This window comes from Eumetopias jubatus, unplaced genomic scaffold (genome assembly GCF_037043125.1).
Source record: "Eumetopias jubatus isolate StellerSeaLion01/CBP00866 unplaced genomic scaffold, mEumJub1_p1.0 scaffold_14, whole genome shotgun sequence".
Classification (NCBI taxonomy): domain Eukaryota; kingdom Metazoa; phylum Chordata; class Mammalia; order Carnivora; family Otariidae; genus Eumetopias; species Eumetopias jubatus.
In genome coordinates this window covers 61,215,839-61,241,631 of record NW_028274820.1, presented here as the reverse complement: position 1 = coordinate 61,241,631, position 25,793 = coordinate 61,215,839, and the positions used below count along the sequence as shown (strand labels likewise).

At 42.8% G+C, this 25,793-nt stretch overlaps 1 protein-coding gene across 2 annotated transcripts in view; it reads right to left on the bottom strand.

Moving 5' to 3' along the window:
* CREB5 (cAMP responsive element binding protein 5) overlaps window positions 1-25,793 on the bottom strand; it is a 339,425-nt gene that overhangs the window by 297,404 nt on the left and 16,228 nt on the right. For both annotated transcript variants that reach the window (XM_088018237.1, XM_088018238.1), the window contains exon 3: window positions 18,529-18,650. In XM_088018237.1, the coding sequence (XP_087874363.1) occupies window positions 18,529-18,650 (122 nt within the window). The remainder of the gene's footprint in view (window positions 1-18,528; window positions 18,651-25,793) is intronic.

The following is a 25,793-nucleotide window of genomic DNA, read 5'->3' as shown; positions in this document are numbered from 1 at the left end:
CACTTTTGAACTTGCTATACCCACACTTAGTGAACCGGTCTAAGGTGGGGCCCCAGAATTTGTATTTTGAGCAGGTCCAAGGTGATGCTGGTGATGCTGGTGATCCCGATGCAGCATATTTCCCAGGAGAAATTTTCCAAGGAAGTCATTTTGGTAAACACTGAAATAGAAGTACTCGTGTGGCACTGACCTTTGGATACTTGGTTCCACTAGCAAAAGGAAAGACAAGAGGATAGGCTTTTGCTGGGGCAGAAGGTTGGTCTTTCAGCTCTTACTTAGGAAGGGATAATAGCAATCGTGGTTGTGGTGGTCCCAAACTCATTCTTAAAAACTGGAAAGACCCATGTAGGCATGCCTCACTGCAACTAATCAGATTTTCACAAAAGGGCAGGGTGTATGATATATCCCAGCTCTAACTCCCCGATGAGTTGCCTTCATCTGATACAAAGTGAAAAAGTCAGTATTCTGCCACTATCGCAGATTTAATATTTCACAATTTTCCCATTTTTGGTAAGGGGTGCAGAGTAGGTGTCCAAATGTCAAGCACCTGTTGTCACAGGTGTACTAAGGTATGGATGACTTAGATACCAAAAGGACAGAAGAGAGGGCTTCCTGGAATCTGTAATATTTGCAATGAAAGAGAAAACAAGAATTAATGAACTGTATGGTACAGGGCCCGTGTTCCCAGCTAGTGTAGACCTGTGCGTGGACCAGTGTTCTCTCCTGCATCCCTACCCCCAGAAGGACCAGGACTAACAGGCAGGCAGAACCTCTTCTGTGCATACCAGGCCTTGAAACTCCCCGTGTGGCCAGCCCACGTGGCTGCAGAGACTCTCTTCTCCAATCAGGCCAAACGTACCTAAAAGGTGAACTCAGCCTTGACGGTGGATGTGCCCAAAGAGAGAGTTTATTTTTCCTTCCCAACTGTGTTCTGTAGTCACCAAAATTCTGGTAGTGCTACACACCCCAGATGCCGGAAGAAGCACATCTCTCCCGGAAGTGACTCAAATGCCAAAGGAGGCAAAAGGAGATGGTCTCAGCAGGAGAGTAACTCCAAAAGAGGAAGAGGCAAGTGTGCTCTGAAGATGTTAAGGTTTAATTTTGATTTGTCCCATAGGAATTTCTATTCTATTGCTCTCAAGAACTCATTCTTGGACGTTTTTTCTGACCTGGAAGTCAGCCTAGCCAACATCTGCCAAATCTTGCTAAAAATAAATAGCGGGTATCCTGCATTACCTGGGCTGTGAAAAGAAATGCTGGAGAAGCCCTGAGACTTTTGATTTATATAAGGCTCACCTGTAACAACAGAAAGACTATCTCCTGCTGGGTATGGATCGCAGACCCTAAACCCACCTCTGAGCTGTGACTAAAACCTTTGGAAGGCTTCAGTCTCTTGGCCCACTGCAGTGGTAAAAGGGACTTCTGAGTCACAACTGCCACCCAAAATCCAGGAAAATTATGGGCGTAGAATATTTGCTTAATTTCCCATTCCAGTTTGGCATCAAAGTCTCAGTAGCCTCTGATCCTTTGGTGCAGGCATAGCAAGGGGGAGAGGACAAGAATCATCAAGCACCACTGCATATACATTACAGCAATTTATATAGGAGGTTTGCTTTATCATCACCAACACCCCACGAATTGGGTTTTATCACCATTTTACAGATGGGAAGACCAAGGCTCATGATGTTAGGTTACTTAACCAAGACCTACCACTGATACCTACTATTCTCCATACACACACACACACACACACACACACACACACACACACACACACACACTCTAATGGGTTTGGAAATCCTTAGTTTATGCCATAATAGCATAATAGGGATATATATTGATTATAAGTGCTGGCATTTTGAGTGATATCCTATTGTATCCCAATGACTGACACATATGAAACTTTGTTGAACGAATAGATGAATTTCTCATTTAAAGCTTTCTTGCTTTCAATTCACGATTCTCTGCACAGGATGGCTATTAGCCAATAACCATGTTATTGGATACTTTGTATCCTCAGCCATCACGAATGAACAAATTTCTTAAAAAGAAAGTAGATAATGGAACTCTAAGAGACATCTCTCCTTGGAGGTAGAAGGTACTTCCATTCTCCTTGCTTCAGAGAAACCAGGCAATGTGATCTTATGTGCCCGGGCATCCACTCACTCATTCATTCACCCACTCCAACAAGTCTTCATGAAGTTCCTTCTGTGTGTAGGGTGATGATGCTGCGAGTCATATAAGGGGGCAGGGAGAGCCTTGCAAGAGCATGGCTTACAGTCCAGGGGCAGACAGGAAAACACAGCAAACACCAGAGCACAAAATAGGCATCTGGGAGTGCCATAAGCAGCACTTGAAAAGCAATGTGGAGATTCAGGGGAGGCCAAAGTTGCATCAGGTAAGGGGAAACCAGACAATGCTTCAGAGATGGTGGCATTTGACACAGGCTTTCATGGATGGGTTAGATTTGGTCAGAGAAGAGGGGAAGGAGAAAACCTTCCTGGTAGAGATAACTATATGGGCAAGCACACTGAGGTGGGGAAGCCACAGATAGGTTTAGGGAAGGGAGACTTAGTCCATTTTCCTGGAGCAGAAAAGACACAAGAGAAAAAAATGACACAAAAGTGAAAACTGATAAATTAAGTCAGGGTCAAATCATGAAGAATGTGCAGCTAAACTGAGGAGCCACAGTCATTGCTATTTCTACCACACACACAGTCCCAGACGAGCTTAGAACCCATCAAGAAAGCCAAACATTCCCCCAGACCCCAAAACTAGCAGCTCCCCCACCAGAATGTAGCCTTGGCACCTGGCCCACCTAGCACAGCACCTGGGCGATATTAAGCCCTCAATAAAAGTTTGTTGGATTGAATTGGGAGGACAAAATAGAAACATTTCCACCGGTGGAAGTTAGGGGTGAAGAGAAGGTGCACAGCAATGCTGTGCTTTAAAATTGAATGTTTAAATATGATATATTGACCACAGCCCATATCCCAGCAATTACTCTTTATCCTACTGCCAAAACTCCTATGACATCAGAAATACTGGCATAGCAACCCCCTGAATCTCAAGGCATGCCCTGGGAGACCATAGCAGCATTTTAAGTGTGCTCTCAAAGGCAGTAGCTCAAGCACATATTACTTTACTAAAATCTAATGTACGTTCCAAGTACATCTCCACGTGACAAATGTTCATTTTACTCCAGGAAAGCAGTGGTCACTTGGACCAGGCATGGAAGGAAATGTCCCACAGCAAGAGGACGTTGCTCACAAAATGTTAGAGATGAAAGGATTGTCCCATGCCTGGTTCAGAACTGGAATGATGTATTTTGGTGAGTAGGGCATTCACAGTGGACTGGGTGCCTTTGAAGTTTCAGGGTCAGCCGGCTGTCTGCAGCCACAGAACATGGAAGAATCTGGAGCTGAGACTGGAAGTCTAAATTAGAATATTCAAAGACCAGGATATAGTGGGTCCAGTCCAGATTTGTTCACGTATTTGTGAAGGCCAAGCACAGCTTGATGTTTTGCAAAGCTTCCACTGAACAGTTTTCAACAGTAAGTTAGCATGTATACAAAAACATACATGTATCACAAGGAAATAAAGATGGGAAGAGGCAATCTGAAGTAGCGGGAGGCATGTGAAACTTTCCAGCAGACAGTCCTATATATAAATACTGGATCTGTAACTTCCTAGCTTTGTGGCTTTCTGCAAAAGCTTTAATTTCTTATTATGTAAAATCAAGGTAAAAACATCTATCTCGCAGGATTTTTGTGATGATCAGGAAATAATATAAACAAAACTTATACCACCATGGGGCGCCTGGGTGGCTCAGTCAGTTAAGCATTCAACTCTTGATTTTGGCTCAGGTCATGATGGAGCCCTGCATGGGGCTCACGCTTAGTACGGAGTCTGCTTGTCCCTCTCCCTCTGTTTCTGCTCCCCTCACTCTCTCTCTCTCTTTCTCAATAAATAAATAAATAGATTGATAAATCTTAAAAAAAAAAAATCTTCTAGCACTGTGCCCAACAAACAGCAGGGACCCAATGAATGGTGGCGATTTTTACTATTACTAGTTTCTAATCATCACCTCCAATAATTTGGTGTTCTATTTCCCCACTATTTCTAAATTTGTATAAAATGGGATTTTCAACTTTCTCTATCTCTAAACTCTGTTTTCATAGAATCATGGAAACTCTGAGTTGGAAAGAAACTTAGGAGTCATATAACCCAACCTGGATGTAATCCTAAAGGATAAATTAACATCCTTTCCTAAAACATCTTCCTGGCGTACAAGCTCTCTCTGTGCACCAAAAAACAGCCCTTATTTATACGGTCAGAAACAGGATTCTGGAGGAGTACCGTGGACGCGCTTTGAAGAATGCCAAGTGAGATGCACAAATACATGACTTCTCCGTAGAAAGTAAAAGAGATCCAGTCATTTGGTAAAAGCTATTGCTGTTTTAAAATCTATTAAGTACAGCAATTGATGCAGTAGAACGGATTATAAATAAACAATAAATCATGCAATTATGACTGAATTTTGGCAAGATAATAAAAAGAGCAGGGGTACAATCAGGAAATAATAGAAAAGATCTGCAAGGCACCCCAGCAATTAGTGATAAACAGAACTTGGCTCGGAGTTGGAGCCCCAATATGGCTCTCATTAAAGAGCCTTGGGACCTATTCCTGGGGCAGACCTCTGCTAGCTTGGTGAGAAGTGAGGTAACCAAAATGTCAGTGTGTGCGCGCATGCACACACGCACACACACACCCATATTCAGATAATCTTTTACTATAGTATTATAACCACCTGGGCTGAAATGACTACCTTATGCCAAGTGAAGACCAATCCATGGTCTTCCAAAACTCTAATTGAGATGTTTCCTGTTCTCAGCTTTTTGACTCCTTCCTTTGTAATACCATACACACACACACACATACACACACACATGCATGCACGCACATGCACATGGGCGCGCGCGCACATACACACACACAGGCACTGTGTGAAGGGTGCCTTCACTCATTTTTCCTTCCCCCTTTCCTTTCACCTTCTTTTATTAATGGTACCTCTTAAAGAGATAAATGCTCCCACACAAGTGATACCACTTAAACAGATAAATAGTCCACACTGGAGAGAGACAGCAAGCATGCGAGAAAACCCTGTCTTATTAGACTGGAAACAGACACACTATATTAATGCAAAAAATCAGCATATGGTTCTAATAGGCTTTCTTAAAATGATTTATCAGCTGTGATTAAGCCCTCAACCAGCATGTCTATCTTCATAAATAAAGCAAAAGTGCACCTTGCTCTCAAATGTATCTGCAGTATCTTATTACCCAGCCCTGTGCAGTGCACTCCATTTACAACATGGCTCTGGGGAGCCAAGAATTTGTGTGCAATCACAAAGTGTGTGCTCTAAAGAGACTGCCAAGATTTAGGACTCTTATCTCAGAGATAGTCTTACTAAAAATCCATTACAATGAAGGCTTATCCTCTCTCTCTGTGCCATGGAGCTCAGCACGGCTGAAATATGAACAGGTAATTAAAAGGATATGCCTGATTTTACAGTGAGCCCGGTGACACGGAATCACCAAACAGCTGTTGGGAAAGGCATCTGGCACTCGGTGCAGGTCACCTCTGCCAGGGGGCTGTAGCAAATGAGGACCACTTTAAAAATCAGAGTTGGTCTCTTTCTTCTCTTGTACGGAAAGGAAAGGCAAATACAAATATTAGTCATCTCGGTTCCGACCTCATTCTCCGGCTGGCTAATATGTCAAATGGTCTCAGCGGCAGACTTGAAAGAAAAAGTCTCCACAGACACCCTGGGCGGGGATGAGGAACTAAGTGCCGTGACTTCGAAACGGAGGAGGAGGAACTGGGTCAAAGCACGTGAGGGCCCTAAGTCAGAAACGGATGTTGGAAAACTGCACCGCGTCAACCATCTTACACTCACAGGGCATGGCTCTGTTGGAGTGGTATTTACTCTTTGATAAAAAGCCAGTAAGTCCAGGAGGATGAGCTGCATAAATCCCACAAAGCATCCAAGCAAAGTGTTTTAGTGGCTAAGTCCCTTTCAAGCCATTCCCCCCAGGCACACAAAGCGCCATTCACACCCTCCCTGCTCACACCGATCGGTACACAGAGATCACAGACACCTCTGCCCCCGGTTCTCTCTGAGCTTCCCAGGCACCACTGCTTGGCATGTCCATGTGCGGGGTGACTGAGGCACAAACGTGAGATCTCAATCCTCTTTACCACAACAAACTGCAGCCACGAGATTGAGGCAGGTCTGCTGTAGTGTCGTGAGACTGTGTCACACGGCAATAGACTTCAGGAGGGGCAAAATATAGAATCTCAGGAAAGAGAAGGATGTTTGGACAGTCCCATTGGTGTGGTAAGCAGATTGTTCTTCTGTAAAACGCACCAGCCCGTTGTATCAAGAGTGCGGCCCTGGGAGCCCGAGTCTGTGCCTGTAAGCACTCCATTAGAAGAAGAGCGCTAATGAGGTCAGAGCAGCTCCTCTCGCCTGCCATCACAGCCTGCACCCCTGGCCCCGGCCAGCTGTCTGGCAATATGCGCCTCTGCTTATAAGGGGGTCCAAGGGAGGGCGTGTGTGTGTGTGTGGATCTGTGCAAATCTGTCACCACGAATCGTCGATCAACTCTTACGGTCGCACTAGGTGGGCAAATCAGTGGCACCATCCTAACAATCGGAGGGCAGCAGGTAGCTCTACTTGGACGTTAAATGTCTGTAAAAGCTGGTGTTGGACCTTGTAGGCAATTCTAGCTACTGGTCAGAATAATGAGGCATTATTCACAAAGCCTGGGTTGCTCACTTTGTCTAAAACAAGCATGCATGTATGTGTGATTATGATACAAATGAAGACAAAAAAGTCTAGCAGAGATCTGGAACAAAAAACTATGCTCCCTACCCCATTGTGCAGGAAAGAGATGCTCCTTCAGGAAGCAATGTCACTGCTGCGGTGCTGTCTCTGTAGATGTGGAGTTTAAGTATCTGTCCTCAGGACCCTTTTATGACCACTTATTTTAATCAACATCAGAAAGAATGTTCAAGGTGAGATTAGATGCTCTAGTGACGTGTGCATCTAACACCACCTACCTAGAATGAGCTTTAATTTTAATTTTTAATTTTTTGTTCTCCAGATCTTTATATTCAAACTGTGTGTGTGTGTCTGTGTGTATAATTCCAAAGTTTTCAAAAGGCCCAGTTTAGCACTGAGAAAATGAAGTCATGCATGACTTTTAGAGAGTGATGGAACGGAGTCGGGATTTCTTGCCCCCGTCCTGAATTCATTACTTCTCCACCACCCACGCCTGGGCTGTTACGAATAGCACTGGAAATGTTGGGAGGCCATTTTCAGGTGGACCAGCAGCACATGGCCACCACACTACACAGCACACTTTGGCAGACCATACAACAATACTACATTCTAGAGCACCGCAGATGCCAGCCTTACCCTGGAAGGACAGGAAGCCTGGGCCCGCCGTGCCAACAAATCCAACAAAAGCCTCACGTTCGTAAATCCTCTGGGAAAGTTCCTAAGCTCTGTGCATCACAAATCTTAGCAGGAGAAGCCAGGCAGGGGATGGGTTCTCTGAGAGCAGCTTTGATTCACAGTGCCCGGTGCTGCATCATCTGTAGTCAATCAACCTGACATCCACATGGAACACGACTGCTTTTCTTCTTTGGGGATCTGACTGCTTACAGAGCCCAAATAAGCCCCCCACCCAAACATAAAGCCACAGAAAAGGCGGGGTTCAGACAGCACCGTGATCAACTTTCAAAGTTTTCATGTAACAGATAGTGTGCTCTGCACATCACTCAGATCCCAGGGACGGCTGTGCCTGCAGCCACACTAAATTCAAAATGTGAGGTTCACCCCCACTCCATGGAGAGAACTGGGGACACCCCCCACAGTGCCAGACAATGAAGGGAGAGCTTGCAGGTGGGACTATCCCTTCTTCTAGCTCCAACACTGTCAAATGAAACAGCTCACATTCGCCTTCAGGGCAAAGGTCAAAATATCACCGACATACGCAACAGTCTGATTTTGCCAATGCGAGTGCATCTTGTTAGAAGAATTCGTGCCCAGAGGAGATGCTAAGGGTAAAGTCTCCCAGCATTCCATTTCACTCTAGAGCCAAATGAGACAACTGGGCTCATCACACAGAAGAGTCACAGGTTCAAACAGGCTAAAAATAGCCTCTAATATCCCAGAAAGCAAAAAACAAAGTGAAGCCCGGCAATGTTCTGGAAGAGACGGTGCCTGATATCCCGTCATATTTGGGGTGCAAGGATCACCCAGCCAAAAATCAAGGAGCAAGCAGGTGACATTGTGCATGGCTACCGAAGAGAATGGCCTGGATTGCATCTCCAGTCCAACCAGCTGGTGAGCCCCTCCGGGTCATCAAAACAGCCAGTTCCCAAAAATGTAAGAACGTGGTACAAGTCATTTAAGAGGGGGAAAGAACCCCACTATTTCCTAGGCCTTTGGGCTTTGGTGATAGTTGGGTAAAGAACAAAGAAAATGTCCTTTAAGGGGTTTCTGAGGCTAAAATCAGTAATTGCACCACAGGCTTGAGTTGACAGCCAACATGCTGGAAATATGGACGGGAGGAATGCTCGGAATGCCACTTCCTGGCCTCAGCCTTATCAATATGGAAATAACTTAACAGCACACAAATGTTGAAGCAGGGTTCCCAGAATAAATCATTCCCATACCTGCTCTGGACCATACTTAACGTTCACCTGGATTTATGAGACAATGGAGGCAGCGACTCTTGCAACTATTATAATATTATTTTCCTATTCTCTTTTTACAATGTCAATTTTTTTTTTTCTCACATCTCTGCGAGGGGCCCAGGTAGGTAATTCTTAGCTACAGATGTGCATGGAGTCTAACATTTGGGCCAATTTTCCAAATGTGAGCGCTGTTTTCTGCCTAGAATGGAAGCTTCATCTTTAAGTCATTTTGGTTTAATCCAGACCTGAAATCAGCTCTGTTTTCCTGCCTGCCTTTGGGAGCATTAATGCAGGGCCTCCCAGAGGACAGCATGAGCTTCCTCTGCAAATGCAGAGGCCCCCTGTGCCCAGGTACACACCCACCTCCCTGGGGCCTGTGTGGTGGGTGGCTGAGCCTGAACTACTAAGAGCTGGAAATGGATGCCTTCAGAGGAGAGCATCTATTGCCTGTTGTGATTCCACCAGGTTCCTGCCCTGAAATCCCAGCCAGGCTTGCCTGCCTCGGGACAGGTAAGGAATGATTTTTAACAAGCTAAGAACCCAACCCAACCCAACCCGGAATGGAAAAATCAGCATGTTGAGAAAGTCTCCTGCTGGGAAAAGCAGTCCTTTTCTGGACCCTTAAAGACCCATAATCCCTTTAGCGAGGAGCCTCCCAGCCAAATAATTCAATTGGGCTAATGTTCAGCTACAGGAAGGCCGCCTGATGGGAAGACAGGCCAAACAAGTGGTCCTCACAGGCCAAGTCTGGGCTGATGGTAGTGCCTGGGGAGCTTTGGGACTCCACTGTGTTTTGGGCTATTTTGGGTGTCCTTTCATCATCCCTTCAGAGCTTCCCCATCCCTGCTTTTGTCCTTTTAGAAGCATTCCATGCACGGAATGTCATAGAATCAAGACTACGTTTGACAGCTCCCAACGCACTCCTTTCTACACCTCTGACATCCCACACCAACCCCTCTCCCTCTTAACAATGACGGTATCTGGAGGGACTTTGAACTTAACTACAAGTCAGAAGTAGAAGAGCTGCAAGAACAATTTTTTTGACTTGTAAACATTTTGGTTACTTTTTATGTATTAAAAAAATGCATTCAATGTTGCAAGACTTAATACTAGGTATTTCATTAAAGTTAGATTAGCATTCCAAAACTTTCTTGGAATTCGCAGCAATAACCCAGGAGGAAGTGATGATAGTCTAGACTTGAGGGGACAGAAAGGGAAAATAAAGGGAAGGTAGGAAGTCTCTTTCCTTAGAAAGTTGCTGGGACCCAGCGAAGGGGGCAAAGGAGGGTGGGAAGGCAGAGCTGACTCCTGCGGTAGGTGAAACATGCCTCTGACTAGACTGGGCAGCGACTTGTCACGAGGAAGCTCTGAGCACAGTTTGGGGGCAGTTGGGAGTAGCAGAGGTGTATTAGATGAGAATGTGGATAGCAACTGGAGATTAGAGGCTAATAGTCAAGTCGGAAGAATAGAATATAGTTGAAGGAATCGTCCAGTGGAGCTGATTGTTATGTAGTCAGAATTTATGAGTTTTCTGAAGAGAAGATGTAAACAGAAACTACCCGGGAGTGGATAAAGCCAACAGACAAGGAGGCAGAGACAAAACAGGGACGTAGGAGAAAAGCCCTACCACTGGCCCTCCATAGTGAGGGCCTAGCAACACTGTCTCTCTTGATAGTTTATCCCTCTGCACTTCAGTGGGGAACATAGCACTGGTATAATCACCTGTAATTATTCCCTGTGAACTAAAGGGACCAAAATCAAATGATCATTAATAACATGTTCAAAATGTCATGCATGGGCCTGAATATACTTCATGAATATTTAAGTACTTAGATCATTGCTGTATCCTGTCACAAATGAACAGGAAATACTGGTGTAAGAAAATACTATTTTATTCCGCAATGTTCCCAACACAAGTAGCGGTTCTCAAAATCAATGCCCAGTTCTCTCTAGTACCCTTCCTGTTGTATCTTAAACAGGGTCTGAGCCTCCCAATCTCTCCCACTCTGTAGCTTCAAGTGGAAACATAAGTACCTCATATGAGACCACTCGTCACAGCACGGAACGAGTGCAAACCCTCCCTCATTCAAACTTTAGCCTCTGGAAGCCTTATGATTGGTTCTCCAAAAGGCATCAGGCAAAGACCTCTATCTTGCCAGGACACATGTCATGGGATAGCAGATGTCAATAAGACCTATGACAAAAAAACTTAAACACTTAATACTGAACTCAGAACAATACAACCTGCCACTCACAGGCTGAGACATTTATCTGCGATTCCCACCAATGCCACAACCCCCTTTTAATTCTGATTAGAACACTGGTTGGAGGCAGAGCCATGAACTGCCAAATAATTTAGCTTTAGAGATTAGATCCTCAGCTTTAAGAGACAACATATTTTTTTCCTCAGTGTGAAAGTTAGGTTGTGAGGACTCATCCATTTGAATCCAAATTATCCAAACATACAAATTCTCCAAGGGAGAAGATGGCCAAACCCCTGGTACCCCTCTTGGTCAGTATTCCTCCAAACCACCTGCCTTCCTTCATCATCCACATCAAATATACTTGATCTAAAGTGCTCATTCTTTGCAAGGCAATAGACCATGCATTTTGCCACTTAGAGGATACCCTGACTTTCCACCAAAAAAAATTTTAAATAAAGCAAAAAACCCCCATGAGTTTTTTAGATTTACTATTAGAGAGAGAGAGAGAGAGGAGGTGACCAGGGGAGGGGCAGAGGGAGAGAGAGAGAATCCTCAAGCAAACTCGCCACTGAGCAGGAAGCCTGATGCAGGGCTTGATCCCAAGACCATGAGATCATGACCTGAGCCAAAACCAAGAGCCAGCTGCTTATCCAACTGAGCCACCCAGGTGCCCCGCCCTCAAAAAACCCTATGAGTTTTTATTTCCCACTCCATTTTAAAATTGAGGCAGAGCCTCAGATCACATCTTGATTCACTGACATATGGCAGTGGATAGCAACTCTTCATAATCTCTGGTAAGACTGGACACACTAACCCTAAATTCCAGAAACTAAAACACATGCAATAGCTTCTGGTCTTTTCCACTGGTTTAGTCATTCCCATAAGTGGGATGCAAAGACCAAGCCAACTTCTCTTCCCAGTGTCAAAGTCCACTCAAGCTGAGGGCATAATGTAAACCTAGAAGGAGAAAGCTGGGGGGAAAAAAAAAAAGCTTTACATTTGTCGCATCCTGAGATGGGAGGACAAAAATAATCCTTGTAAGATAAAGGTTAGGTTTTCCAGTCATTGGGATGGGGAAGAAATAGATTGTTATCTCTTCTAGCATTGCGAGTGGGTGTTTCCTTTCAGTCATGCTGATCAAAAACAAAACAAAACAAAACAAAACATGCAAAGATCAAAACCAGTTTATCGTTTCATCTCCCAGGATTTAGCAAACATGATGACATTTTCAAAAGCAGAATAAAATCAAGTTTTCAGGTTTCGGAGAGTCTTTTTCTCCAGACTTCTGCAAGAGGGAGGGACTGTTTTATGCAAATGTTGTAGAGGCCACACGCTAACAAGAGCAGCTGTTGCGAGTTTGCTCCACTCCCTATCTTTTGTATCTTTCCTTTCCCATTCAGCGGCCGGTCGCTCATGCCTTCCCCAGAGGACGGCCATGCCAGCTAGGGGCTGATGGAGCTAGACTGTGTATGAAGGCAGAGGGCCTGCCTCTCTGCACCTCTCTCCCCGAGTCACTGGTGGTGTCGAGTAACATGATTTCCAGGTACAGAGTTTAATCAGATTGAGCAGCCTACATTTCTGAGCTGAGACTGACCTGGCCATGCCCTGTTCCGTGACTCTTACAGAGCTGGGATCCAAGATCTTAAGATTGTAGCCTGTCCCTTGTTCCCATGTGTTCAACAGTCAGTACCCTCTGGGAATAGACTGCACTTTTCATCATTTGGGTAGGAATTCTAGAGCATGGAAATATCCTCATTTGCTATTGCTCCATCAGCATAACGAGTCAAATTTAGGTCCTATGGGAGAAGAACAACGCTCAGCACTTACACACCGTGCTTTTCATCCTCAGGGTCCTTAACCACGTTAGGCTGTAATGTTATATTTCTCTCAGCAAGACAAAGGAGTTCATTTCTCGTTCTCTCAACTGCCCTTCCTTTCTTACACACAGACACAGACACACACACACACACTCCCACACAATTGCTGTCATATGATGAAGCTATATCCCACTTCCTGGACAAGCATTATTCCATTTTTTAAAAAATCAAATGTAAAAGATCAATTCACCTTCCTCTTTCTTTGTCTCTTTTTAAAAATCTTTTTGTCTTTGTTTCTGTTTTTTTCCACTGACGTGGAACATGAAATCGGCATGCTGACTGCTGGTTATTGAAGTCCGCTGAGCATTACTACTAGCGTCCCCACACTTGACTTGATTCTTCATGCCTCAGGGTCTTCTGTGTCATCTCTGGCCACTGAGGAGAGTTGAATACTCTTGTCTTCGAGGTTCTGGAGGAGTCTGCCAAGTTCCATGCTCAGACCTCTTTCCAACTTCATCTCCATTCATTCCAGGCCCAGATGATTCCATCAAGTCTCATGTATTTAAACACCACCTATAGGCCAGTGACTCCCAAATTTGTATCTTCAGACGGGTCACCTCTTCCTGAATTACAGACCATTATATCCATATGCCCACTCAATATCTCCATGTAAGTAGAAAAACTGTCTCCACAGTTTTCCCCTCAAACCTGCTCCTCCCACAGGCAGCTCCAACCTTCTAGTTGCTTAGGCCAAATACCTGGTGCACTCTTGATTCCATCCTTTCTATTACTCCCCAGATCTAATTCATCAGTAAATCCTGTTGGTTCTATCTTCAAAAGAGACCCAGAATGTAACCACCATGTCCATCTCCACCTTGGACCAATCTGCCATCATCATCTATCCTAATTCTTCCATTAGCCTCTGGAACTGGTCTCTCTCTGCTACTGTCCCCCAACAATTTACTTTCAACTCAGCAGCCAAAGTGAACTTTCTAATATATTTACATCAGATTCTATCACTCCTCTGCTTGAAACTGTATAATATGGTTCCCCATCTCACTCAGGGAAATCTGAAGGCTGCAGGCCTTCCGGACTCTGCCCTCCCGGGCCCACTCTTTAGCATTATTACAAACCCTCCTCTTTGTGATTCCTCTGACCCACACAGCATCCTCCAGCCCTAGGGCTTGGCACTTATTACTCTCTGCACTTGGAACACTCTTCTTCCTGACGTACACCTGCTCTGACCCAGAGCTCTGTTTTCTTCCTTCCAGTCTCTGCTGCATGTCCACTTACTACCAATGTCCTCCCTGACCACCCCTCCCCCCAGCACTGCCTCTGCCCCTTCCCTGCTAGACCATGCATCACCTTCTGACATGTTATATGTTTCATGGTTTTTACTTGCTTATTGTCTTGCCCACAAGAAGTAAGCTACCTAAAGGCAGGGTTTTGTTTTTAATGAGCTTTAGTCCACAATATATTCATCAATGCCTCAGACAATGCCTGGCACATGATGAGCACTCAAAAATATTTACTGAATGAATAAATGATGAACACAAGTTTCCCACCTGTTTCAGGACATGGACTAGTCTGACTTCTAAGCCGTAGGCAAACTGAGATTTGTGAGGCCTGCTAGTGATGGAAGGGAAAAACGTCTCTTATTAAACCACGAGCTTATATTTCTGTGGAAGATTGAGATATTAGGGCTTTTTCCATTATCATGACCTGCCTCTAGCCTGTCCTCATTCTATACATACATTGGGATATACTGAATAAAGAGCTTGTATTCCTACTTTTCAAGCAGCGGGTGAATAAATGAAGCAGGAGCTGGGGGTGTCAGCATTAGAGATAAGTCCACAGAACAGAATTTTCCCCAATGGACAGCCGAACGAGCTAAGTGAGGATCAATTCTCTATTTGCTCCTGAATAGAATTTTCCAGACCAAACTGCAGCTAGAAAGTTAAAGGTGGAGGGAAGGACCGGCCCAATTTTTCTGATATTTTTTTGTATAAAGTACTTAGACTCAGAGGAAAAGAAATTAGAAGAAAGTTGGAGATGTAGAATTAAAAAGAAATAATTATCCGAATGCAGAGCGAAAGGAGGGAAGGAAGAAGATAACATTCAATAATAATAAGGTATGCATTGAATAGAGAGCTTATATTCCTACTTTTCAAGTAGGGGATGAATAAAGGAAGCAGGAGCAGGGGGTGGCAGTGTGCCAGGGATATTGGTAGCTGGAGAAATGTGGTCAAAAGTTTGGAGAAAAGTATGCTGGTAGATTGGAGAGTATCTCCCGCCTTTCATTTACCCACTTGTGGCTTCCAAAGAAATGCTAGGCAGAAGCCACCAACACAGCCCATCTGGCTGCTGGAGAAGTCATCGTGCATTAGGTCTCAAGAAGCTATGGCCACCCAAGGCTGGATTTGGCTGCTCTGGTTTAAAAGAGGCAAGGTAGGAGGTGCCTGGGTAGCTCAGTCGTTAAGCATCTGCCTTCGGTTCAGGCCATGATCCCGGGGTCCTGGGATGGAGCCACGCATCGGGGGTCCCTGCTCCGCGGGAAGCCCGCTTCTCCCTCTCCCACCCTCCCGCTTGTGTTCCCTCTCTCGCTGTGTCTCTCTCTGTCAAATAAATAAATAAAATCTTTAAAAAAAAAAAAAAAAGAGGCAAGGGAAGAGGCTACCTCAACAGCCTGAATGCTGTCTAGCTTTTAGTGCGTGCAAGTAAAGTTGGAGTTTGAGAAGGTGATCTCCTGAGACGCCCAACCCAAAACCACGAGGGAAGCTGGCTATAGAATTCCCCACCCAAATACCCATCATAAAACTAGCACATGGCTAAAAGCAACATTCAGGCTAAAATTAACAACAACACAAGAAACAACATGTTGGCAAGGATGTGGAGAAAGGGGAACCCTCTTGCACAGTTGATGGGAATGCAAACTGGTGCAGCCACTCTGGAGAACAGTATGGAGGTTCCTAAAAAGTTAAAAATAGAACTACCCTATGATCCAGCAATTGCACTACTAGGTATTTACCCACAGGATACAAAAATACAGATTCGAAGGGGTACGTGTACCCTGATGTTTATAGCAGCATTATCAACAATAGCCAAACTATGGGGAGAGCCCAAGTGTCCATCAACTGATGAATGGATAAAGAAGATGTGGTGTGTGTGTGTGTGTGTGTGTGTATTTATATAAAATTTATATATTACATAAATATATTTTATATATCTTATGGAATATCACTCAGCCATCAAAAAGAATGACATTTTGCCATTAGCAACAACATGGATGGAACTAGAGTATTATGCTAAGTGAAATAAATCAGTCAGAGAGAGACAAATACAATACGATCTCACTCATATGTGGAATTTAAGAAAGAAAGGAGATGAATATATGGAAAGGGGGAAAAGAAAAAAGGGAGAGAGGGAAACAAACCGTAAGAGACTCTCAACGATGGAGAACAGGCTGAGGGTTGAGGGAGGGAGGTGGGTGGGGGATGGGCTAGATGGGGGATGGGTATGAAGGAGGGCACTTGTGATGAGCACTGGGTGTTGTATGTAAGTTATAAATCACTGAATTCTACTTCAGAAACCAATATTGCACTGTATATTAACTAAAATTTAAATTAAAAATATAAAAAACAAAAGCAAGATTCAAAGACACTTTTTAAAAATATTTTAAATATGTATTTAAAATATGTATTTCTACAACTGCAATTGTCCTTTTTCTCAAAGTTGCTTGCCTGATTATTTTAATTTATAAAGTTTATTTATACTCTTTCTCAACAAGGACTCAAAAGTAATTCAGAAAAAAATGTATAGCATAAAAATGTTTTTTAAATTAAAAAAATCAGGACCAGAGGAAATATAAACTAGAACTGAAAGTCTAGTCTGGAGGGAAGTAAAATATGTTCATCACAGTGTTCTAAAAAGTTCTCAAAGTTAAGCAGTAAACTTGGCTTTCTGTTAACCGAGCAGTCAAAGCGAAAAGAGAAACAGAACCAGTTACATGATTCTCCTGTCCACACAGAGAAAATATTTCAGTTCCTTAGGGGAAGCAAACGATTTCCTGGAATTCAGATCTGCAAGAATTTCCTCCCATGGGGCTTCATATAGGAGATCATGAGTACTACGTAAAGGAGAACATCTAAAACCACACCCCTACCATGGGGTTTCCTAAAGCTGTCCTTGGTAAATGTCTGTAGGAAAATCAAGGACACATACTTCAGTTAAAACCATTCTCTCAGAAATGAAGACAATATAAACCAACAGGAACTAGCATACACCTTTCTTACAGTTCAGTTTAATCTAAGAAGCCAACCTTGACTATCTTGAGGAATGAACGAACTTACAATCCTTCAGTTTTTTCACAGATGCCACATTTACCAGGAGAGCTAAATGTCGAACTCAAAACAGAGGAAATTTACTAGACGTTTTGGTTCTTCTTCGCCCTTGTAATTTTCATTTTTGAAAAAATACGTTTCTATTGCAGTGAAATATAGAATGTATGTGTTCTTCCTTTTTTGGGGGGCGGGGGGTTAAATTTTTAAGTGCCCAGAACAATGCCTGGCAAATAAGTGCTAAAAAAGTATTCATTTTGAAAGTGGGGGGCGGAAAGCCTTTCATGTCACTTGAGGGGTGGGAAAGTGGTTGTGTAAATTAATTATACATAAATAAAATGAGCTGACTGCGATTTTATACCTCTCTTGTATCCACCAATTATGATGATTTTTCTGAAAGCAGCACAGACTCAGTGCAAGCCCTTGACTGTTTTAATGTGAGAATGTGACATGAAAAATCTGGTAGAGGGGGATTATTATAATTTCACGTAGAGGAGAATTCAAAGGTTTTGAAATATCAGAGCCTTTAAAATATCTTCTCCGATGGAACAGCTGGACCTTCAGAATCCATTACAACCTAGCCAGCCCTTCCTTTCAACCCACTTCCACATTTTAAGTCTCTGTTCATGGAATGTGTCTAATTTGTTGTTTGGTACATTGTGGGCATTCAATAATGCTCTATCGTAACAATGGAAAAAATGCTAAAGAGCTTCATTATCACATTTACTTGTGACTCCGTTTCCTTTCCTTAATCTTGCAAAGTGATTTTTAAAATGCAAGCATAACATTACAAGAAACTGAATATATTCTGGAGGCATGCATAAAGTGGATTTTCTACATTTGTAAGAACAAATAATCCACATGCATATTTAAACCATTTGTCTCAACAATAACAGATGTTCAATAATACAAATGGGAAGTAACTCAAACTGGTGGAGGTCTGCCGGGAAGATTATGGAAATCGGACAGTGAGAACCTGGGACAAAATCAGATGAAACCCCCTCTCCTACTGCTACAATTATTCTTTGACTCTTGTCTTCTGCATGCAACACCCATGTAAGGCTACCTACTAAATATTTAGCAAAGTAAAACAACTAGTTTTGAATACAGAGAGTCTGTGAGTTATCCAACTCAAGGTTCAAGAATCAGGTGTTTTGTTTTTGGGGGGTTTTTTTGCTTGAATTTCCTATTTCAGATGTCTGTTTCTGCCACGATAGATTCTACCACAATCAGGGATTCATCCTTTAAAAAAAAAAAATTAGACAAATACTTGCAAATGGACAAAATGCTGTTTTAGGGTCACATCCACACAATCTGCAGTGCCAACAAAGTTCCCACACAGAAGATTCTCACAGGGGTTAGGGGAGGCACCTGCCAAGGAGTCCATTCAAGCAAACCTACCCGCTTGCTGCTCTCCTCCTCCTGAGCCTTCCTGAACTCATGCTCAAGGGAGCAGTCCAGCTCATTGAAGAGCCCCACTTCCTCACAGTTCTTCAGGAATCTCGTTGGGGTCGGAGTCTGATCTGAAAACAGAGACCGAGTGATCATACATGGGTTCTTTTCCTCAAAAGCCAGGGGTAAGCATGAGCTCAATTCACGAATCCCTTCCCCTCGCCTTGATTAAGATGCGAACTGGTCATCCATAATCTTCCACCCTTTTAAGTAAGATGACAATATGAAAGAAAATAAAACCACAAATTTCACAGGAGGAATACAATGTATAACAGGCTGCATATGTGAGGGTTTTCTAAACTTCCCCCATCAACTTTCTGGGGTCCCCATCACTTAAATACACATCGCAATGTGTGCAATGACTTTTTTTTTTTCCTAAACAGGAAAAAAGAATGATTTAGCTAAAATCAGGCCAAAAAAAATCTGCTGAGCCAACGTTAAGCTTGATTTCAGGGGGCTGGGAGGAAAAAAAAAAAGGTTTTGTAAATGTTTATATCAAACAAAAAGAAACAAACAAGCACATTAATTCCTTTCTCTTAATGGAAAAGGAAAATACAGCAATTCTCTCTCTCATTTTGAGAGTCACAGAGGATGATGAAAGTTTCCAAGTCAAACACATTCAGCTTTCATCCATTAAAAATATAATTATTAATTTTATTTTCCTTTGCTATAGCCAAAGGAATGTTCTGAGAAAACTCTTTAAAAGGAATAGAATTTTTTTCATATTGTTGACTGTCTAGCAAGCATACTACTTAGGAAACTTGAGGATCTGAAGCCACTATTTGTGGCTTAATATTTATGTAGCCTTTGCAGTTTACACAATGGTTTCACACACATTCTCTATAATCTAGATCTCACAAAAGCCTAGAAGGTAAATAGGGTAGAATTATACTTTTGTAACCACTAAGGACAGTCATCTTCTCTGGTAAAGATGTCCTGGAGTTGACATGAATAAAACTGTACACTGTCCCTTTCTCGGAAACAGAAGATGGCCATGCTAATTATTTTGTAAATGAGGAAAATGAAAGTCCTGGGTGATTCAGAGTCTTGTTCAAGGTCTCCCAGGTAGATGTGATGACACCAGGATTATAACCAAGGCCCTGCTACCATTTCCAATATGCACATGTATTGTTCCCACCTAAGCCGACAACTCACACACTGCTAGAATGATGATGGCACTTGTCTGTCTTGACCCACACTCAGTCCCTAAATCTCTTTCTGTTTAGTTCTCAAATGCCTCACCACCAAGCAACTGAAGAGTGCCCTCAAGTTGAAATGAATGTGCCATTTCTGCACACTCTTTATAAATTCCTGTATGACAAGAAACTAGAATCGTATTTACTTTCCTAATTCATACAGAGAGCAGTAAATCATCCATTGAGATTCAAAGAAATAGCTTAATATTCATGAAGCTGAAAACAGCTTGATATCCCCATATATTCAGCCCTTCTAGGGCAAGGTCTCCTGATGCCCTATGGCAAGGGGCTTTTCTACCTGTTAAGCACCCAGCTCGTTGACTTGGATTTCAAGGCAGCAAAAATCCCCTCCTGCATTCTTTCCCATTTTTAGCCCAACCTCCAAGATACTGAGCTCTCTTTCGAAGTATACAGAAAGCCTACCGCAGATGGTCATAAATGGACATTACAGATAAAAGCCATGCAAAAGTTGGGTTTGATTGAAAATGGTTTTATTAGCACGTTAATTTATTAAGATTCACACATATACACCTATGTCCCGATACACATATAACACATATATGTATATATACACATACACGTATATAGTGTGTTAGATGCTTATAAAAGAAAAATTAGTATTTATGAGCATTTTGCAGCTTACAAACATTTTCACCTACACTGTCTAGAATCTAGATCTCACAAGATCCTACAAGGCAAGTAGGTGCACATTATTTTAGAAATGGAGAGATAAGTACCTTGCATAAGGTCACAATTTGCAAACATTTTATCACTATTAAGTCCTCTTGTATGTTCAAACATAACCCCTTCTCAATCTAAATCCTGTGCTTTGCCCAGACTCTCCTCTGGGTCTGAAGGACTCTTACGTACGTAAAAGACAATGCTGACAACCCAGAAATCTAGACTTGAGAACTGTGTGATTTGGAGGAAATTACTTACGTTCTCTGGACCTCATATTCCTCATCTTTCAAATAAAGTTCTAAAGTTACATGGTTCTGTGAATCCTAAAATCACCACCGTAATGGGTTCTCTTCAAAAGTCACTGTCAGTAGATCAAAGAAACATGACCATTTAAAGGACAGCTTAATGGCAACATCTGGAACAGCTGGCTAGACACTGGAAATTAGGCCAGAAGTAAAGGCCAGATAGACAGATAAAGAAGTTTCCTGAACAGAAGGTGTAAATAGACAAGACCTGACAGTGGAAATAAAGGTGTGTGTATGTGTGTGTGTACATATTCTTCCATTTATTGGGTGCTTATTGTCAGAGATAGTGCTAAGTGCTTTGTATGATGCGCCATCTCATTAATTTTTACACCAACATTTGGTAAAAAAAATCATTTCCCCCTTCTACTTATGAGGAAACTAAAACTCGCCCCAGGCCCTATTTAGAAACTGAGTCACATAATTATATCGGTAATTGAGAATCCTAACCATCCTTGGTTCTTTTAAAGTATCTTGGAATCACTAGATCCCTCCTATAATAGAACCATGTTACAATCCTACAGACCTTCTACTATCTCGCAGGCCATCTTGTGAATAAAAAAACCTGAGAAAACAACACAGGACGGAACTTAAGTATTAGATCATTCGTCATCAATAGGAATTCAGTTTGCCAGGTTTTAATTTTTCTTCTGTTCCTCTGTATTTCTCTATTGGAGATTTACAAGTTGAGGACCATGATTCCAGGTAGAGAGAACAGTCATCCTAGCAGGATCCATATGACTCCTGAACTCTGAGATGAGTTCATGAGATGGGCCATCAAACTGAATTCAGACAGGCATTTGGAGGCCAAGCCCCAAGAAAGTTGAGAAATGTCTTCTGTCTTCCCTCAGCAAAATTATCCCTGGATTCCAGCATGCGCACATATACACACATACATCAGCAAAGGAGGTGGAAGGAACATGGCATAGGGATAGTACAGGCAACTTCCACCACCATGAGCCTCTGTGCAGCAACAGGGAAACAAAAGGTATGAAGCAAGGGGAGCCATGGGCCCTAAAGAGAGTTGGTTCCCTCCTATCTCTAGAGCAGAAGACCCAGATGGAGGAGGTCACAGCGTAGTTATGAAAGGTGACTTTCTTTGCTGTGTGATATAATGAGGGAAAAGCAAAAGCGATATCTATATCCACATTTGGAAGAGATAAGGCATGCTGTTCCTAATTTTTAATTCATTTTCTTCTTGTGAATGAGCTATTCTTTCCAGTTACAACAGGAACCAGAAAATGGAGCTTAACTTTTATTTTAACATTTATAGAATTAATACAAGGTCTCTAGCTGTCTTTGATCCCACATGGTACCAGTTCCAAGTAAGCCAGGAAATGTGCAAATCTTCAAAAAGGGGACAGCTGAATCTATCAGCAGCTTAAATAAAAGAGTCAGTTTCTCAGCCACACGAATGCTTTGTCAAGTAAGTATTCCAGCTGAAATTAGATCTGAAGTAGGTGAGTAATATCCATGGCCATAAATTAAAGTTCTGATAAACCACACCTTCTTTAGAACCAAGGGCATGCACCAGCTACGGCAGCAGCAATTTCTATGTCACGAGTAACAGTGGCTGGTGCTCCGTTGGTAGATAATATCTAAGGTGTGTTCAGGAGTAACAGGCCACACTCGAAGGACTTCCAGGAGCTGGCTCCAGTGGGAACTCAGAGCCGACATGCTCACTGGAGGACTTCTGCTCACCTTTCTTTCAGTGTTTCCACTTGAGTGAGACCATCTGAATGCGAGAAAGAAATAACCCCAAATCTCAAACTAAACTCAAAGTTAATAACTTTTGAGTTTGGGCTTTACTTGAGTTGAAAGAACTTTGTTGTTATGACCTTTGCAAATCTGAATTGTTCCTGCATAAACGCCCACAGGCTGCTTTCTCCCAGGGACTTTGCAAGAGCACAACAGCTTCTCAGGACACCCAAACAGCTGGGACCCGTGCAAGTACGGCATCCTAGCCACTTTTACCTGTCTGCATTATATGTCCTTAGGATTTCTTTAACACTTGGACAAGACTGGCACCAAAAGGGATTAAAAAAAAAAAAATCCCTTGTAAAATTTGTCATGTTTCAATATCTGGCTCCCTTCCTGGAATGGTGAGTCTGTGCCTTGAAAAAAGGAGTACCTTTTCATGGAATTGCTGCTTCTGTAAACAGCTAGGTAGACGATTCTTGCCATGCAGAGACCCTACTTGTATATCTACCTGAGAGTATCACAAGCTTGACATTATGGTTTAGAATTTCACCCCTCAGCTATGTGACCAGAAATCCTGCACCCCACTACGTCTGGGAAGGACCACAAGTATATGGCTACAACTGTTAGAGGAAAAAAAAGAAACTCACTACAGTCCATAGTCTGCCTAGCATCAAATGCTTCAGCCCCAGCAAGTATGATTATTCCAAAGTCTAAATGACAAGCACAAAGCTAAAGCCTGAAACCTGATTCTTCTTTTAAAAAGTGTTTAGTCTGCTCTACATTTAATAATAGGTTGCTACCTTATTCGGTTTCAGAGCTGCATTTGAGCTACATGTTTGTCTATGTTTCATTTTCCTCGATGATAAAAAGGCAAGGCGACAAGTCATCAATTAAAAAAAAAAAAGTAAAAGCAGAGTTCCCATAATATACCAGAGAAGAAGAATGCAACTCCCGAAGTAAAATCTTCTTTCCAGTTGGTCTAATGTTCTCAATGGTATCACTAAAGGAATAGGAGAAGTAATTTTACATCATTTTGTATTAAGTTGACAGTGACTGGGAATACTATAAAAGCCCCACTAATTCATACCAGTTATAAGAAAGATCAGTTTGAATTGGTGACCATTCTAATTATAGGGTACTTTTTTAAAGGTAATGCATGTTTATTATTTGCATGACTCAGATTCGGCCAACAAAATGCAGCTTAATGGAATCCCTCAAGAATGCTGCTCAAATCAATAGAGAAAAGTATTGGGATTAGCATATCTATTTTAGTAAGAGTTGGGGTTCTCAGAAAAGACATTTTTCTCAGACATTTTAATATTCTTTTTATAGTTACATTTATCCTGTGAATTTTGCAGCAAATGCTTTCTTGAAAATACTCTTACTTAGTTCCTATCCCTGTGTGAATTTTAATACAGTCTTAATCAGGAGAGTCTACATTAAGTGAATTTTAAAATATACAATCCTTTATAAGAGCCACAATCAGTAACAACTGACAGAATTCCATGGAATTTTAGACAGGCTCCTTTACAATAAATGTGCCTTTTATTGAATGTGAATACACAAAGGAGCCATAGGGTCCTCTCCATAACACTGATGTTACTATTTTCCTGCATCTGTCCCAAGAGACAGTGCTGCCATGGGACAAATCAAGGCAACTCCGGGTTTTTAAACAATAGTTGTGGAATGCTTAAGAGTTGCCTGTGGCGTGGGTAATCCAGGTCCCTGAGAGATGAGACACACTGGCAGAACTCTGGAATCCACTTACTGTCAAGATGGAGAGCTGGCAGACTAGATGCCCTTAGGAGGGGCTTAAGTCAACTAGAAAATGCTCTGACAAGGGCATCTCCTATGACACATGGCTCCAGAAGACACAGATCCAGATTTAAATTAACCAAGTAAATAATCCACCCCTATTCACTGTCAGCCATGGCCTAGCCAGAGTGTTCCAACAGCAATCAAGCCACAATTTTAATTCACATTAGAGGAGCTGAGCTGGTGGAAAGGGTTATGAACACTGAGATCATGTCTCTCTTCAGGCTAGGTGAACAGAGGGGATCCAAGGTGAGCCTCTTATCAAGCCCTGCCCTGGACTGTGGAAGCTAAAGCTTCACATTTCCACTTAGTCACTAATTGCCTGAGGTCATACTCTGGTTTCTCTTCAGATCATGTAAATCTTTCCCCTTTTACTAATTGCCTGAGGTCTACACTCTTTGTCAAAAAGGACTGGCCTCCAGATGGAAGAGACTGAAAGCCAGCTTTTCCCATATAAAAAGTACTGCAGATCAAGGCCTCTGAGGTGTTCAGGTAAATTATTCAAAATTCAATTTTGTTTGACCAGCTAGAAACATGAATGAATGAGAAGTCGACAACTCCTATAAATGTCCATTGCCACTTGTCACAATGGAGGGAAAAATCTGATTTAAAAACCCACTCTTGGGGGGCGGAGCAAGATGGCGGAGGAGTAGGAGACCTGGATTTCCTCTGGTTCCAGGAGTTCAGCTGGATAGGGATCAAACCATTCTGAACACCTACGAACTCAACAGGAGATCGAAGAGAAGAATAGCAACAACTCTCTGAACAGAAGAGCGACCACTTTCTGGAGGGTAGGACGTGCGGAGAAGTGAATCCGAGGCGATATTCGGGAGGAGAGACAGCGGGGGAGGGGGCCTCCGTCGGCCGCTTCTGGCAAGTGATAGAGCCGCGGAGCACAAAATCGGAAACTTTAGAAGTCGGCTCCGCTGAGGGACGTCGCTCCAGTGGCTAAGCGGGGGTGGAACCCTCGCGGGACAGTATGGTCTCAGGACTCTCGGAGACCAGGGAGACGGGAGTGATTGACTGGTTTTCTCTGGGGGCTCACTGAGGAGTGGGGCCCTGAGTTCTCGGCTCCTTCCGGGCGGAGATTGGGAGGCCACCATTTTCACTCTCGTCCTCCAAAGCTGTACCGAGAGCTTGCAGGGAACAAAAGCTCCCGAGAGCAAAACCGAGCAGATGACTTAGCCAGGACCCCAAGGGCGGGGCAATTCCGCCTCCAGCAAAGACATTTGGGAACCACGGCAATAGGCTCCTCCCCCAGAAGATCAGCAAGAACAGCCAGCCAAGACCAAGTTTACCGATCAATGAGAACTGCAGAACTCCAGAGCCAGGGGAATACCGCACATAGAATTCATGGCTTTTTTCCCATGATTCTTTAGTCTTTCAAAGTTAATTTTTTTTGAACTGTCTTTTTTTCTTTTTGAAATTTTTTTCTCTTTTTCAACCAACATCTTATCAATCCCTTTTTTAAAAAACATTTTTATTTTTCATTTTTAGAGTCATATTCTATCCCTTCAGA